General features: G+C 48.9%; 1 protein-coding gene across 15 annotated transcripts in view; it reads right to left on the bottom strand.

The window, feature by feature from the left end:
- The window catches only part of HUWE1 (HECT, UBA and WWE domain containing E3 ubiquitin protein ligase 1), a 114,611-nt gene that overhangs the window by 33,735 nt on the left and 66,161 nt on the right, over positions 1-14,715 (bottom strand). For all 15 annotated transcript variants that reach the window (XM_043973689.1, XM_043973699.1, XM_043973695.1 and 12 more), the window contains 17 exons: positions 14,417-14,550; positions 13,754-13,857; positions 12,764-12,955; positions 10,297-10,513; positions 9,792-9,914; positions 9,045-9,279; positions 8,565-8,795; positions 7,166-7,288; positions 5,794-5,889; positions 5,340-5,609; positions 3,640-3,792; positions 3,345-3,472; positions 3,124-3,205; positions 2,521-2,697; positions 1,753-1,915; positions 1,173-1,531; positions 548-743 (listed from right to left, as the gene is read on the bottom strand). In XM_043973689.1, coding sequence (XP_043829624.1) covers positions 548-743; positions 1,173-1,531; positions 1,753-1,915; positions 2,521-2,697; positions 3,124-3,205; positions 3,345-3,472; positions 3,640-3,792; positions 5,340-5,609; positions 5,794-5,889; positions 7,166-7,288; positions 8,565-8,795; positions 9,045-9,279; positions 9,792-9,914; positions 10,297-10,513; positions 12,764-12,955; positions 13,754-13,857; positions 14,417-14,550 — 2,983 coding nt within the window. The remainder of the gene's footprint in view (positions 1-547; positions 744-1,172; positions 1,532-1,752; positions 1,916-2,520; positions 2,698-3,123; positions 3,206-3,344; positions 3,473-3,639; positions 3,793-5,339; positions 5,610-5,793; positions 5,890-7,165; positions 7,289-8,564; positions 8,796-9,044; positions 9,280-9,791; positions 9,915-10,296; positions 10,514-12,763; positions 12,956-13,753; positions 13,858-14,416; positions 14,551-14,715) is intronic.

The raw sequence follows: 14,715 nt of genomic DNA, 5'->3' as shown, positions 1-14,715 counted from the left end.
ACCTGGGCCAAGCCTAATTCCACACTGCCGTGGTATAAAGATAGAGACTTTAAGCTGAGAGATTAGGCACCATTTGGGCCCAATGTCCTCATTTCATAGGAGATTCTGGGGCCCAGGAAGTGACCTGGCCAAGGTTATAGAAGTCTAAGGACTAGAACCCTGGCATTCTGACACTACAGAAGTCTATGTGATCTCCAAGTCCAAACTGATGCATTAGAAGTATACACTTTCAGGTGTAGACAGGGCTGGGCCTCCTCCCCCTTTCTACTTCCTTTCTACTGATTCGGTTTGGCCTACATCGTGTCTTCTGCTTGGACTCAGAACCCACCTGCTCCAGAATGCCTTCCTGAACCACTCCATTCCTTTCCTGATTCTAATCCATTTACAGAAGGGCCCAAATAGCTCGGGCAATAGCCGGTGTTTCCAAAGGGAATATAAATAAACATGCAAACACGGCACTCAACACATTGATGTATCGGAATTAGGACATTTGGCCACATTCACATCCACTGTGTCATGAAAGCCTATATGTGGTCTTGAGACTCACCAGTCCCTGAGCCTCGAGGGGCTGGAAGCGCAATCCGGATACAGCCATTTGCCACCTCAGTAAAGATGTCTGGATTACGGCATGCAGCTGGCCCAAGGACACGAAGGATATAGTTGATCTCCCGAGAGCCCAGGCTGCCGGATACCACCCCAGACGTGGTGCTTCCTGCACCACTTGTAGCTGCAGACCGCACAACCTAAAGAATGATGCACTGTGAAAAGGACCCATGGAAAACTAGATCCATGCCCACTCAGAGGGTCCCCTGGACCATCACAAGGAAGGGCAATAGGAAGAGCTCAGAAAGTATTCCGATGTCACACTGAGATCTCCCAAGGGCTCCCCCACTGCTCAGAACCTGGGCTAGTCTTTAACTCTTAGGTTTGAACTCAGCTACCATTCAAGCCTTTGTTTTAAAGAAAAGATGGGAGTGGTCACACAGGAGTCCCTGGCAGACCCGGTCCTTGAGCCCATGCATGAGACTATCGATTGAATGCCCATACGCTATCAATCACATGGCAAGACACAACCGAGGTCTAAGAATATCACGTTTTGCTGGGGGAGGAGAGCAACAATTTGGGGGGGGGGGGGGAGCACCAAGGTTGGTAGAGAGGCGCTAGCCACACACCTTTTCCATGGTATGCTGCAGGGTACATGGATCCTCAATGATGTGCCTCAAGAGCAGGGTAACCAGCGGGGTAAATCCATTGAAGCCTGAGCTCTGGGTCAAGTTTAGGATCATGCGGGTGCTCTTTAGCTCAGCGAACATCAGGGCATACTTGTGATCTCGGGTGAGACGGAGGCAGAGGCGCAGGGTGGCATGTAGCGTGTCTGGGTCCACAGGGACACCCAGCATGCTCACGCAGGCCCTGATCAGGACCGTCACCATCTCCTCTGTGAGGCCCTGGATCAGGATCTCCCCAAGCTGTGCCTCCTCAGCAACAAGCTCCTTCTCAAGGATTGGACTTTCAGGTGCCAAGGTGCATTCTGGGAAAGGGGGACAGGAGAATATTAAAGACTCATGAGATGGCTCCAAGTTTCTGGAACAAAGGCTTAAGTTTTCTTTGGAGAGAGTACAACCACAAATTCTCTAGCCAGGTGGGCAGCCTAAAGAGAAATGACTGATAAAGAGCCAGTTAACAAAAGAGGCTCAACCAACCAGGGAGCTCAACCTTGACAAATATGGGGAGGATGCAGAAGGCCCCTACCACTGGAGGCTTTCTCTTCTGCTGGCTTGGCATCAACTTCTTTGGTTTCATCCAGGGTCTTGTCCAGCTCCTGCTCATTGCCATCTTTGGGGGTTTTGCTAAGCCGTGGCACTCGAAAGAGCGTCAGCATCACAGGGCGCCGGTTCCCAGTTTCTTCATTGACCTGGATATTAAGGGAGAAGGTGCATAAGGCATGAACCCCTTGCTTTGGAAATGAACAAATACATCCATGGTTGGTGGTTCTATACAGGCAAAATCTGGCTGATTATCAAGAGGTGGGCAGACTGATGCCAACCCTACCTGACTTGGTCCAGGTCCTATTTCTCTTGGTCTCATGCTGAGTGTGTGTGCCTGCTCTAGCAATGTCACAGGCATGCTGGGAACATTCAAAGCAAAGGCAGAATCTCACCATTAAGATGCCCTTCACATGGATACACACTCAGGATACTGGCAATGCTCCAATGAGGCAAAAATAAGGATAACAAAGCCACTCTTGGTCTATATGAGGGATGTGCCTGAATTTAGAAAGGCCGGCCTATCCTTTTGCTTTGAATCTGGTCTCCTGGCTCCCAGATCACCCTAAACCACTGGCTTAGCAAAAACAGCAAGAGCCTGTTGAGGCCACTGTTTGTGCTAAAACCTGTTCAACCCTATCCCCCATGAAGCTAACAACACCTAAGTCTGACTTCAGCAAGACCACGGTGGGGGGGGGGGGGGGGGGGAGAGACACTGGCTTGCCTAGGTGAGAGAAAGGGTTTCTACACGCACCTGCACCATCGTGGTAAACTGCACGGTGTACCGACGCCGGCCAGCTGTGAAGCGGACACTTGTCTCACCAGCTTTCCAGGCAGCATCAATGGTGCTGTTGTTACTCGCACTGTAGCTGCACCAGCGTCCAGAACGGTCATCAAACCAGCGCCAATTGTTATTGTTAGCCTGGAGGTACTGGTGGGCAAAGGAGCAGGTCACCCACTCTCTGCTGGAGGTAGGTGAGCACTCACCACTCCCCCAAGTCATGTGTCTAGCCAGGTTTGCTCAGCAAGACCAGTTCCTTCTAATGGGGAGGAGAGATGGCCACAACCAACCAGTATTTGTGGACAAAAGGACTATTAGCTGGAACACATTTAGTCAAGGGCAACACCTACTTCAGAAAACTCCAGGAAGATGCCACCAAACCTTTGGAAGGAACCACTCAATTTGCACCTGAGGTTCTCTCTAGCCCCAGGGCAAATGTGATCAAGGTCACCCAATAATAACTTTGCCCCAGTTCCTTACCACTGGCAATAGCATTTCCAATAACCCCAAATCTCTTGCCCATATTTGAGGCCATGGCTTCTGTCAAGGGTCACCACTCTGAACACGCCTGCCTACCTTGTTCATCTGGGCTCTCCTCTTAGAGGAGATGGCTGTCTTCTCATAGAAGTCAATCAGAAGTAGTACTGGGGTGATCCATCTGAAAAGGGAGGCAGTGAATGCCCTAGAGGAAGGAACCCTGGAAGACCACCATCCCCAACTGAGAGATCATGGAACCCAAGCACAGACAGAGGAGTCTGCCATCAAGCAGATCATGGCAATTGGTGCCCGTCACTTACTTCGGGGTGTGCACCTCCTTCTGCTCCTTGGCAGCCTGAAGGCACGGCTGGACCACTTCCAGAAGTTTGATGAGAACATTGAGGATGCCACTGGATTCAACCACCCGAGCACATGGGAGTTTCAATTCCTGAGTTGGCAAAAGAAAGAATGAAATGCGGCCTCCTAACATCTGAGGCAGAGAGAGGGCACATGAGTGACTGCTGCGATCCAGATGCTGAGTCTTAAACAGGTTCTAATTGCCAAGGTGCCTTCACTTGGTGACCCTCAGGTCTCCTATGTAGTGTGTAAACTTACCTCGAAAAGCAATGTCAACAACAAGATCCTAGTAGCCAAGTTTGAGGCCTGAGGAAGGGTGACCATCTGACTGATCCATTCAGAAACGGTTTTGGTGTCACTGATTGTCAGGGGAAGAGCTGCTTTGATCAAAACATCAGCGGCTTCCCAGACCTAGAATAGGGCAAAGACACAAAGCAGATAGATGTTCATAGAGTTGCCTAGCCATGGCTACTTTACGAAAAGGCCAAGGAGCACCACTGAGGAGACAGTTATGCTGCTCAACGTACTGGACTCGAGCTGTGGAAACCCCATTCTTTCCGATGATATGTTGCAAATGTATTTTTTTATTTTCATTCATTCGTTTTGTAAAGAATGAATTGTTATTTGAGGATTTTATGCCTCGGCGTGCACTGGCCTGGGGCTCCGCAAACCGCATGGTGCTCCCCCAACTGGTTGTAGGTTAGCAGGGCTCTGGCACCTCAGGTCATCACTACTTGCAGACGCCTACATGGGCCTGGCAAAATTATAATGATTGGAAGCCTAGTGAGGGCAGTCATGGGACTGTCAAGAGTGGCCATCCCATTGGCTGGGGCTGTGTGGGGGTGTTTCTAGGTTTGGGGGAGGAGAATTGGGCATTCTAGGTGGAAGCTGGAAAGCGACCAGCGTTCTGCTGCATATTTTCAGCTAATTCCTGGGTGGTGGTATTTTTTCAGGTATTATAATTATAATTTCCCCTTCCCCATTTTTTTTCCCTTGATCCTACCGATCCTGTTTGTGTTTTTTTTTTTTTTAAGTTTGTTCTTGTTAAAATAAATCTTGTTCTGTTTTGAGGGAGGCTGCCGGTCTCCTTCCTTGTCCCAATATTGTGGCGAGCCGCTTAGCTAGCACTCCCTAATTAAAAATTGGTCCCCACAGTTTATTATTTTATTGTTATTTTTTTAGGGGGGTGCAGGTTTTGAATCACTAGCACTTGAAGAATCTCACCCACTAAACACAACCCCTGCCACCCTCTTCCTTCCCCTCAAATGCACTTGGTAAATGTTTTCTGAGTAGCTCCAAAGAGCAAGAAGACCAAAGGGGGCCCAGTAGGAGGAGGGAGATTCAGAATGTTTTGCAGATGGAATGCAGTGTTCTGGTTAGTAGTGAGTAGATTAAATGTACAGAAGATAGAAGGAACATGGGATTCTATAAACAGAGTGACCAGGATGCTCAGTTTCAGCATGAGCCAAAGCTGGCCAGGGAAGCTAAGACCACAAAAAGGTTGGAATATGTGGTGGTTCTCCTGCTAGAAAAGGAGAGAAGGGAAGGAGGGAAGTAACCGCTGCTTGGGACCACGACTCCCAGACATCAGAGACAAGGAATAACCTCTGGTCTGGAGATGGGCCAAAGGAATTGAGCCTAGAGAAGAGGAGGGAGGGAGGTAGGTGTGTCCTGTCGGGGCCCCCTGGGGGTAAGGGAGCTAAGTGAGGTGAGTGACCAACTCGCCAACAGTGAGAACTTTCCCCAAGTCATATGGAGGTCTTTGAGCAGATGGGGGAAGATGAGCTAAGAAGGATTCCCTTTTCAGATGAGCTGGGTACCTGCTAAGTACCAGCTATGCATGGTTAATAATCAAGAGGCTTTGGAGTTAAGGATGCTGGTTAAAAGCAGGAGCTGGTCAACAACCAAGACTTTCAGAAGGCCGGGCCCTTGGGCTGCTCACCCAAGTGAATGCTCACCTGATTGACCACCTGCTTCAGAATCATGTCTCGGTAGTCGGCCCCATTGCGCTTAATGGCAGTCATGATCAGGTCGCACACGCGGTACACGGTATCTGGCAGCTCATCCAGGAGATGGAAGCAGCCTGGCAACATGGTGTCTGTGAAACCGTGAAGCTCCTCCTGCTCCAGGGGCTCGGCATCCTGGAACTTCTCCAGGCACTTGGCTTCTTCCTCCTCTTGCTTTTCTCGGGCTTTCCGCTCTTCTTCTTCCTTCCTGCAAGCAGCTTCCTGGGAGTTGGGAAAAGTGAGGACACGTTAGGGGACCCAAGAGCAAAGGACAGGGCACCAGGGTAGGGCTCCTCTCTGTGGCCACTTGTGATGGTGCAAGGAGCAAGGGCAGAAACCAACCCAGAGAGGGTAGTGTTCTTCACTCCCAGGTGGGCTTCCTTCAGGCCTTTGGCCTGTAAGTTACCTCTGGGGACTCTGCTCTTTGATCCATTGGGATGTCCTGACCCAAAGACATGGCAATGGCTCTCATCATCTGGTCCTCTTCAGACATGCTGAGATCCTGAAGTGATGAGAAAGAAGTGTGGTAAGACTTGTGTGATCTCCGCTGCAGAGCCAGGAGGATGCCAGTAATGGCAGGGGAAAGAATCACTGCACAAAACCACGCAAAGCGTGACAATGTAGAGTCACAAAATGACTGGTCCTGCACTCCAAAGAAGAGCCAAAAGACCCGCTGCTGAGGCAGGAAAGTGACTTGCTCACCTGCTGCGTGAAACACATGCTTTCACGCTTTTCAAAGGTATTACTTTGGCTGATTTTCTTCTCAGCCTTTTCTTTTAAAAATTTCATTTGTTAGATGGGATGGCTCTCTGGGAAAGTACGATCTATTGGGGAGATAATGGGAGATGTTTTGGTGCTATAAAAGGCCCACAAAGCTATCAAGAAACATTTATATGGGAAAACAAAACTATCCAGCAGAAACTATGCAGTAACCATGTGTCTTTAATCAAAGGAAGGAGATTCCCCTTCACCCTGTTCTCCATTCTGAGGCTATGCTGCCCTTGAGCGCTGGCTAGTGATGCCCCCACTTGGTGTTATGTTATAGCTGTGAACGACTTCTATCTGTAATAGAGTGACAACTTCAGGAGGGCAGGGACACGGCTGTGCCCCACACAAGACTCAGGACTACATGGACCCTTAAGAAAGATCTGTTATCTCAGACTGTTGGTAGAGAGCCACAAAGTTTCTGGCAAGCAGTCATGGGCCACAGAGCCCGTAATGGCTGATAAGAGTGAAAGGTAGGACACAGGGCTCTGCCACAATTTTATGCTACTATTCAATTCCGGTGGGCCTGATGATCAACGTTTCAAGGTGGATTATGAGAATCTTGGATGCTTCTGGGGAATACGAGGAGGGAAATTACCAGAGACTCTGTGCAGCAACAACAGCGCAGTCTATCTCCAACATCCCACACTCAGGAAAAGGCCCACAGGGTGTCCCCAGCAAAATGTCTCAGCAGTAAAGTCAGTGTGATCTCCCTTGGCAGATCAAGGGAATGGCTAGCCTGCGACTCCACTATCCTTACAATGCCAAACAAAATGAGGACTAAGCCCCCAGCACAGCAAGCAACTCTTCTGAAAAGGGCACACAGAATCGGGGTCGGCTTCTTTTGGGAATGATGAGAAGCTTCCAAATTGAAGACTTGGTTAGAACTGATGCCCACTCACACTGAAGGCCAAGGACTACTCTCAAAAAGCAACTAATGGAAGGCAAGGTCAACTGGGGAGAAAGTAGGTTGACAAGGCACCAAGCCCGAAAGGAGGACGTGCCCAACTCACCCGGACAACTCCTCCCATGAGCGGAGGAGGGTGGGTCAGGAGGTACTCAGTAGCTTGTTCCATGGTGCTGGTGTTCAGCAAAGCCTCCATGGCGTGCTCTCTTGTGAAGCCCATGTCCATTAGCTGGAAGGAGAAAGACCTCTTCAAGCCCAGTGGAGTGGAGAAAGGCTCACCCTGGCGCCAGGGATGCCCCATTGCCAAAGACCGTCTGATCGTCTGATCTAAATGGTCTCATTCCCAGACAAGAAGGCAAGTCCAACACATCTTTTTTTTTTTTTTTTTTTGGGGGGGGGGGGGCCCGGCAGCGCCCCGGCCAATGAGGGTTAAGTGACTTGCCCAGGGTCACACAGATAGTGTCAAGTGTTTGAGGCCATATTTGAACTCAAGTCCTCCTGTATCCAGAGCCAGTGCTTTACCCACTGTACCACATAGCTGCCCCTGCAACACAGCTTTCAGATGGCAAGTCTCATACCTTTAGCAAAATGTGAGGGATTATTTGACACTTCTGCTTGAGCCCTGAAATGCTCTGGCACATGAACCTGTGGACTGGTTGTTGGTCCTAGAAGGCCCACAGCTGTCAACTACCAAAAAACCAGACATGGGGCAGGGCCTTGATTGATAAAGCGGGACTCCCAAGCTTTAAGGAAAAAAACAATATTCCCCCCCTCCTTTTGAAGGCTAGAGGGTGGCAGCAGCAGCAATTTTGAAAGACAGCCTTTATTTCAATGACCTCGTCACTCCTTGGCCATCTTGGGGTTAAATTTAAGGCCTCATTTTGTCACCTTCCCTACAATCAACAAGCCAATACTGTCAGTTTCCATTCCATGCCAGGCAAACATCTCTTTCCCATGGAAATATAGAAAAGGTGTCCCAAGTCTCAATGGTGTTAAAGCACAAGCTCACACAAACACTTTGAGGACACCCTATTTTTTTTTTTTTTTTGGTGAGGCAATTGGGGTTAAGTGACTTGCCCAGGGTCACACAGCTAGTAAGTGTTAAGTGTCTGAGGTCATATTTGAACTCAGATCCTCCTGACTCCAGGGCCGGTGCTCTATCGACTGTGCCACCTAGCTGCCCCTTATGTTTTGTTTTTTGAGGCAATTGGGGTTAAGTGACTTGCCCAGGGTCACACAGCTAGTAAGTGTTAAGTGTCTGAGGCCGGATTTGAACTCAGGTCCTCCTGACTCCATGGTCGGTGCTCTATCCACTGCGCCACCTAGCAGCCCTGACACCCTATTTTTTGACTATGGCTCAGTCCACAGCACTGAGATGGGGGGAATGGTACTTCTCAGCCTTTTAGCACAGTCACAGGACTCTGGTGGAAGGAAGGGGGAGGCTTTTAGCCAAGGGCTACCATGAGATGTGCCCTAGCATCTCTGCCAAAAGGAGTGCATGCTACCTGCTGGAGCTGCTGCTGGTTGACTTGAGGGTCTCGGCGGGAGCCACTCTCCTCTTGGCCCGATTCCTCTTCTCCTCGGGCCCCTTCCTTATCCTTGCTCAGTCGCTCTCGGATTACAGGCTCACCACGAAGGATGTGGCACAGGATGGCCAACATTGATTCGGCCATGCGTCCACCATATACTTTAAGGGGCTTCCGATTCCACAGATTCTTGATACAGGTGAAGGCTGCCTGCAAGGGGCAGGAGGGGTCAGGTTGGCATTGCTCAACACCAGCCTCAATGCATCCAGAAACCCCCAAGGGCAAAGGCAGGTTTGGAGACTAGGTTTTGAGGCATGCCCCTGCCAAAGTAAAGTCCTCATAAATTGTTTTAAATGTACAAAACAAGAAAGGTGCCCAGTCCCAGTGACGAGCCCATCATTTGAAGTCAGAATAGAGCAGACGTGGTTGTGAAATCCTACTGGGTTAAGAGTCACTCACCTTCTGGGTCACAACAAGGAATCGCAGGGCACTGAACTGGGGGTGGCTCTGGCCCCCAGGAAGTTTGGCTGGCAGGGAGTGGGGGGACTCCAGCACAGTGCTTGGGTTCACCATCTTCTCTACCAGCATGAGCCAGGCATCTAGGAACTCTCCTGTGCCATCTGGCAGGTCAGGGTGTTCAAGGCCCTCAGAAACAGGAACTTTGCCTCCCATGGAGAGAGCCCAGTTGAAAGTTCTAGGTGGGGAAAAGGGGAGGCAAAGTAGGAGCATATTCAAATCCCAGCAGGAAGGAGGGGAACATTTCAGTGTCTGTATTGGCTCATGCCGCCATCTTACTGTGTTCATTCACGGCTACCAGTTTCTTGAAATCCCAGGGTCTTGGTGAGTTCAGATTTAGGGCTTTCTTCAACAAGTGGTTGATAATTGAATTCAAATGCACAATGCAGGGAACTCTTAACCTCTGGTCCAAGGGGAACCAGTACTTTTGAAAGCCTTATTTAGTTTCCTTTGTAACCCTAAGTATTTTGTTTTATGCACAACATTCTTCTGAAAAGAGGTCTATAGACTTCCCAGGGTCCCTTGGGAAAGACCTCCTGATCTAAGAAAAGGACCCCTACTCAGGAGGGGGGACACAACATTCCTCCCAACCCAGCCCTCCCCCTACTGTACAGGGCCCTTTCTTAGGGGAAACAGCCTTGCCCAAAGATCAAGGGGCCTGATTCTTAGTGTACACAGAGTTGTCCTTACTCAAAAAGAGCGTTGTGACCTCCAGAGCAGAGGAATTTTTGCAGCATGAGATGGTACGGGTACTTCCTTTCATCAAATAGCATAGGGGAGGTGAAGCCAACTGAACAGATGAAGAACGTCAGCCTGTAGAAGAGAAAAACGGTGCTAAATGAGCCACCTAATAAATAGCACACTGATGCGCTTTCTTTGGTGAGGGGTCACATCCATAGGACACTGAGTAAGATTGTACCATAAGGACACAAAGCCTAACTCCCACACTCCAGGGTAGGCAGAAGCAGCCAAAGAAAAGACAGCTCCAATTTGCTGGCCATTTCTTTAGACCTCACCATTAAGGCTAAGACAAGGGTCTCTGAGGACCACAGAGAAGTCAGTGGCCGAGTTGAGACCAAAGAACAGTCATTTGAGGTTAAACAGAAGCCAAGAAGATTCTTGCTCCAGAAGCCCCTAAAGTCCAAGGCAGAAGGTCAGGACAAAGGTAACACTGAGTGGTAACCCAGCAGCTCACCTGAATCTGGGTGTGGGTGTGTATGGTGGGGGCTGCCAGGACAAGCCCTTTGTGAGGAGTTTGGTAAGAGCAGAAGCTGTTGAGCGGGCTGCAGGTGTTGGTGCTGTCGTGGTGCTGGTTGCATGGTGACTCCGCCGCTGGCGAACAGGGGAGCCCACACAGAGTTTAACAAGAAGCCCAAAGAGCTCGGCTAGAGCCCGGCCTAATCTCGAGGAAGCTGAAACACAGAATTTACCCAGGTCAATTCTGAAGCATGAAAAAGAAGTCAAGTATAGTGCCAGGTCCCCGGGACATAGAGGCTAAAGGGAAATAAGCCTCCCTCCATTCTGCTCGGGGATACTGCACAAACACAGGTCAAAAAACAGAAAGAAATTGGAAGAAGGCATCCAAGAAGGTAGTAGATTACGAACCAAGCCTTTGGGGCTTCAAGATTTTGAAGGACTAAAGAGTTGGCTATTCGTTTATGCAACAACATGGTGGTCACATGAAGCAGGCACAGTAGCAGAAGGGGGACCAATTCACATGACATCCAAGAAACACCCACGAAGGGAAAGCTGCCTTCTTCTCCCCATTATGTAATGCCAGCCCAGTGAGGAGAGGCCCCATCACCTTCACGTGCCTCACTCTGCTCCTTCTTGGTCTCCAAGCTCCAAGTTACTCCCACCAAAACTCTAGCCTGCCTACTCTCTGTGCACCTTCTTGATTGAGGACAATGCAGGTTCTTTTCAGATCTATTTCTCCAACCCAAACCTCTCATGTTTTCACTTTACCAACTGCCTTTTAGACATTGTAAACCAAACTCAATTTATTCAATGCAGAGCTCATTGTCTCCCTTCCCCCCAAATTCTCTATTACTATTCAGAACATCACCAACCTCCTAGTCACCCAGGTTGTCAAGGAACCTTGATTCCTCATACACACTCATCCCACATAGCCAATTAGCCATCAAATCTTCTTGTTTCTACCAACAGAGCATCTCCTGAATGTGTCTCCCTTACTTTCTGTTCATCTTTGCAGCATCTCTTGAATATACCCCCCTTCCCTTCTTCTCTTCTCACATTGCTCTCATCATCTCACACTTGGCACTATTGCCACAGCCTCCTAGTGGGTCTGCCTGCCTCGAGTCCCTCTCTGGTCAACCACCAAGGTCATTTTTCCTGAAGCCCAGGTCCAATTATGCCCCCACCAATAAACTCTAGTAGCTCCCTATGGCCTTCAGAATCAAATACAAAAAGCTGTTGGCATTCAGCTCCGCCTCCTAGCCTTCCAGCCTTCCTCCACCTGACTCCCTGACACATCCTCTCCCATCCAGTGACCGTGGCCTCCTGGCTATTCTGCAGAAACAAGATGCTCCATTTTTCTGGTGCTCTGAGCATTTTGTCTGGCTGCCCACAATGACTGAAATGTTCCTCCTTCTGGCTCCCTTCAAGTCTGGACTAACATGCCTCTGTTAAGGGCTAAAATTCTGGCTATATTGTCTAAAATATCTAATGAGTGGTCGCCAATAAATTATAAGTTTTAGCAAGAGTTAGACTTTTAAGCATTTATTAAGGAGAATAAGAATTTGGTAAAGAGAGAAGAAAAGGCCTATATTCCTGTCTATTAAAGGGAGAGCACATTTCTAGCTCCGCTCTTCACCAGAGTCCAAAGGCAAGAGCGTGAGACCGAGCCCCAGTCTCTTCCTTCCTCCTCCCACTAGCCCGCGTCACTTCCTGATGCCAAAGAAAAGACTCCTGGTCTTGCCCTCAAAGACCTTCGCTTCATGGGCGGAACTCTTCTACACTAAGTCTCCAGTAGGTGGCGTCATTCCAATCCTTACACCACCTTCTGCAGGAGATTGGGCCAGATCCCATTTCTTCCCTCCCTCATCACTACCAGTGCCATTCCTCAGGAATTTACACTGCATATTATCTTATGTGCATGTGAGTTCCTCCAGGGCACAGACTTTGCCACTCTTTGCATCAACAGTACTTAGCACAGCACAGTGTCCTGTACACACAACAAGTACTTATTAAATGTTTGTTGCCTGTTCATTTGGTTAGTTTCTATATTTTGGTAGGCGAGTGCTCCATTTGTGTGAAGTAATGTGAAGTAACTAAAAAGAAGTCCAAGTGATGAGCTGGAATGACCCATAGTGGTCTTGGAAGACAAAGAAGGTGCGCACTGTCAGCATGCGGCTCTGGGCAAGGGTGTTTCTCCGTTCCAAAAGAAGACTGCTGACAGGGGGAATGACATGGGCCAGGCAGAAATAGTGGTGATACAAAGACAAAAAGCACTCACTTCCAAGAGAGAAGATAAAGGGAAAGATGAGGCAGACTCCAAACACCTTCTAAGCACCCTGACTGGCCCAATATCACCAAAAGGCGATGATGTGTGGCCACTTTTTCCCAAGGCCTCTGTGCAGCTTGGGCCACAAGGGGAAGTCAGGATGCCAGTCAGGCATCTGCCCAGTAGCAGCCTCACTCACCAGAAAGCAAAGGTTTGATCTGTTTGATCCGAGCTGCCATGGCAGGGGTAATCTTCGACTTGCCCTTGGGGTCTGAGGTGCTGGGCTCATCAGTTTCCATGGGAGCCAAGGTATCACCATCCAGGCCAATGCCTTCCAATAAGCCCTGGGTGGAGGCTTCCACAGTGGCTGTTGTGCCATCGCTTTCTCCTTCTGTACAGATCAAAAGATAACAGTGAGGAACATGGTGACAGCCTTCGCTTTGGTTCCTTGGGCCTTCAGGCCTCATGTTAAATCTCAACCCCAGTTCTTAGCACTGTACTCTGCACACAGCAGAGCAGTGTGGTAACCCAAATAGATTCTACATGAAAAAGGCACCACTGACAAACTAGGCCTGACATTAGTCTATCCAGCACTTTGTAAACCTCTAATGTGGGCATGGGAAGGACAGACAGCAATGCCAGCCATTCTGGCTCAGAACAAATACATTTAATGCAGGGTTGGAACACCTATGAAAGTAGCTGTGGGACACAACTGGATTTGGTGATGCCATTTGGAGAATGTTATTCACCCACTTCTAAAGACAGACTCCAAGTTCTACTCTATCCCAGACAGGGTTAAAAACTCAACAGGGACATGCTGAAGAGACCATGGGGAAAAATAGGTAGGTATCAGAGAAAAATGCTTTCATGGCATTGGGGCACTGCATTTGGCTCCATTTTTCTTGGCAAGGAGAGCCAAAGAACAACCATGTTGGGTTGTGAAGTCTTTCTTTCGTGAGTGAGAGAAAAAAATAGGCCAGTTAGTCAGACCAAGCAGGAGTCTACTGTATGGGGCTTTACTTAAAAAAGGAAGGGGCTAACACAGAGAACGTCTCTGATTGAAGACAGAACAACAATCCAGTAGCTAATCCTTTTACTGAGGTTCAATAATGGCTGTCACTTGTCCTATTTGTGACCAAATAGAATTGAGGGTTAGAATTTGTACTATTAATGAGCTTCTCAGAATTACCGGTTTTCTTGGTTCCATGGGTGGCTGTTGTGGTGGGTGCCTTCTCCTCCTTTGGGACCAACTTCTGCATGTCTGCCTGCCCAAACTCACACCCAGAAGGGAGGCTGAAATCACACCAGAAATGAGACAAAGGTCTACCTTCTTGGCTACTAACCTGGCTAGCGACTAGGGACAAGGCCCAGTAGCTAAGCAAAGAAACCAGAAGCAGCTGCTCTATCTAAGGAAAAGCTGCAATTCTAAGGGAACACAGCTCACCCCCCCCCCCCACTGTAGGACTCAAGGGGACAGACAGGGAGCAGCACACGTGCCAGGCTATGGACTGCCACTCTCTTCTATGGCTTCTCAGATGAACTGAGAAACTAGATCAGAGGGAACATGGAAGCAAGTCAATACTTCAAAAGGAGTTCTTCACCTAGCCCACTGGGGACAAAGAGATCGTGAGGAAGGCCTAAAGATAAGACCCAGCCTGGATTTGCCTCCTGGGAGCATAGATTTAGAGTTGGAAAGGAACTTGGAAGGTCAAAATAACACAGCCCAAAGTATCAGAGGCAGGATGTGAATTGAAATCTTTATGACTTGAAACTCACAGCTTACATGTATTGAGTGACCTAGTTGCCTACCTGACTTGGGGAGAAATTCTTCCCCATGTTCCTATTCTCTTACCTGTTTGGGGTACACAGTGAGAGCAGAACTGTGCTTTCCCAGACAAGAGAACAGTAGAGCTGACTCAGTTTGCTTAGGACACTTAGACCCAACTGGGAACCCCACTGGTTCACTGAGATGGCACGGATCTCGCTCTAGAACAAAGAAAAGAAATGCTGTTATCTTACGGACAGGTATTTCCCAATTTGACATGGAAGAAACATCAATACCGTAATATTCTGCCATACCCTCATCTACTCTATAGAAGAGAATCATATGGGGAAAATAATGATGGATCAAATCAATGGTACCGCCTATGT

This window comes from Dromiciops gliroides, chromosome X (assembly GCF_019393635.1).
Source record: "Dromiciops gliroides isolate mDroGli1 chromosome X, mDroGli1.pri, whole genome shotgun sequence".
Taxonomy (NCBI): Eukaryota; Metazoa; Chordata; class Mammalia; order Microbiotheria; family Microbiotheriidae; genus Dromiciops; species Dromiciops gliroides.
The sequence above is the reverse complement of the archived record's forward strand: the minus strand, read 5'-3'. Positions and strand labels throughout refer to the sequence as shown.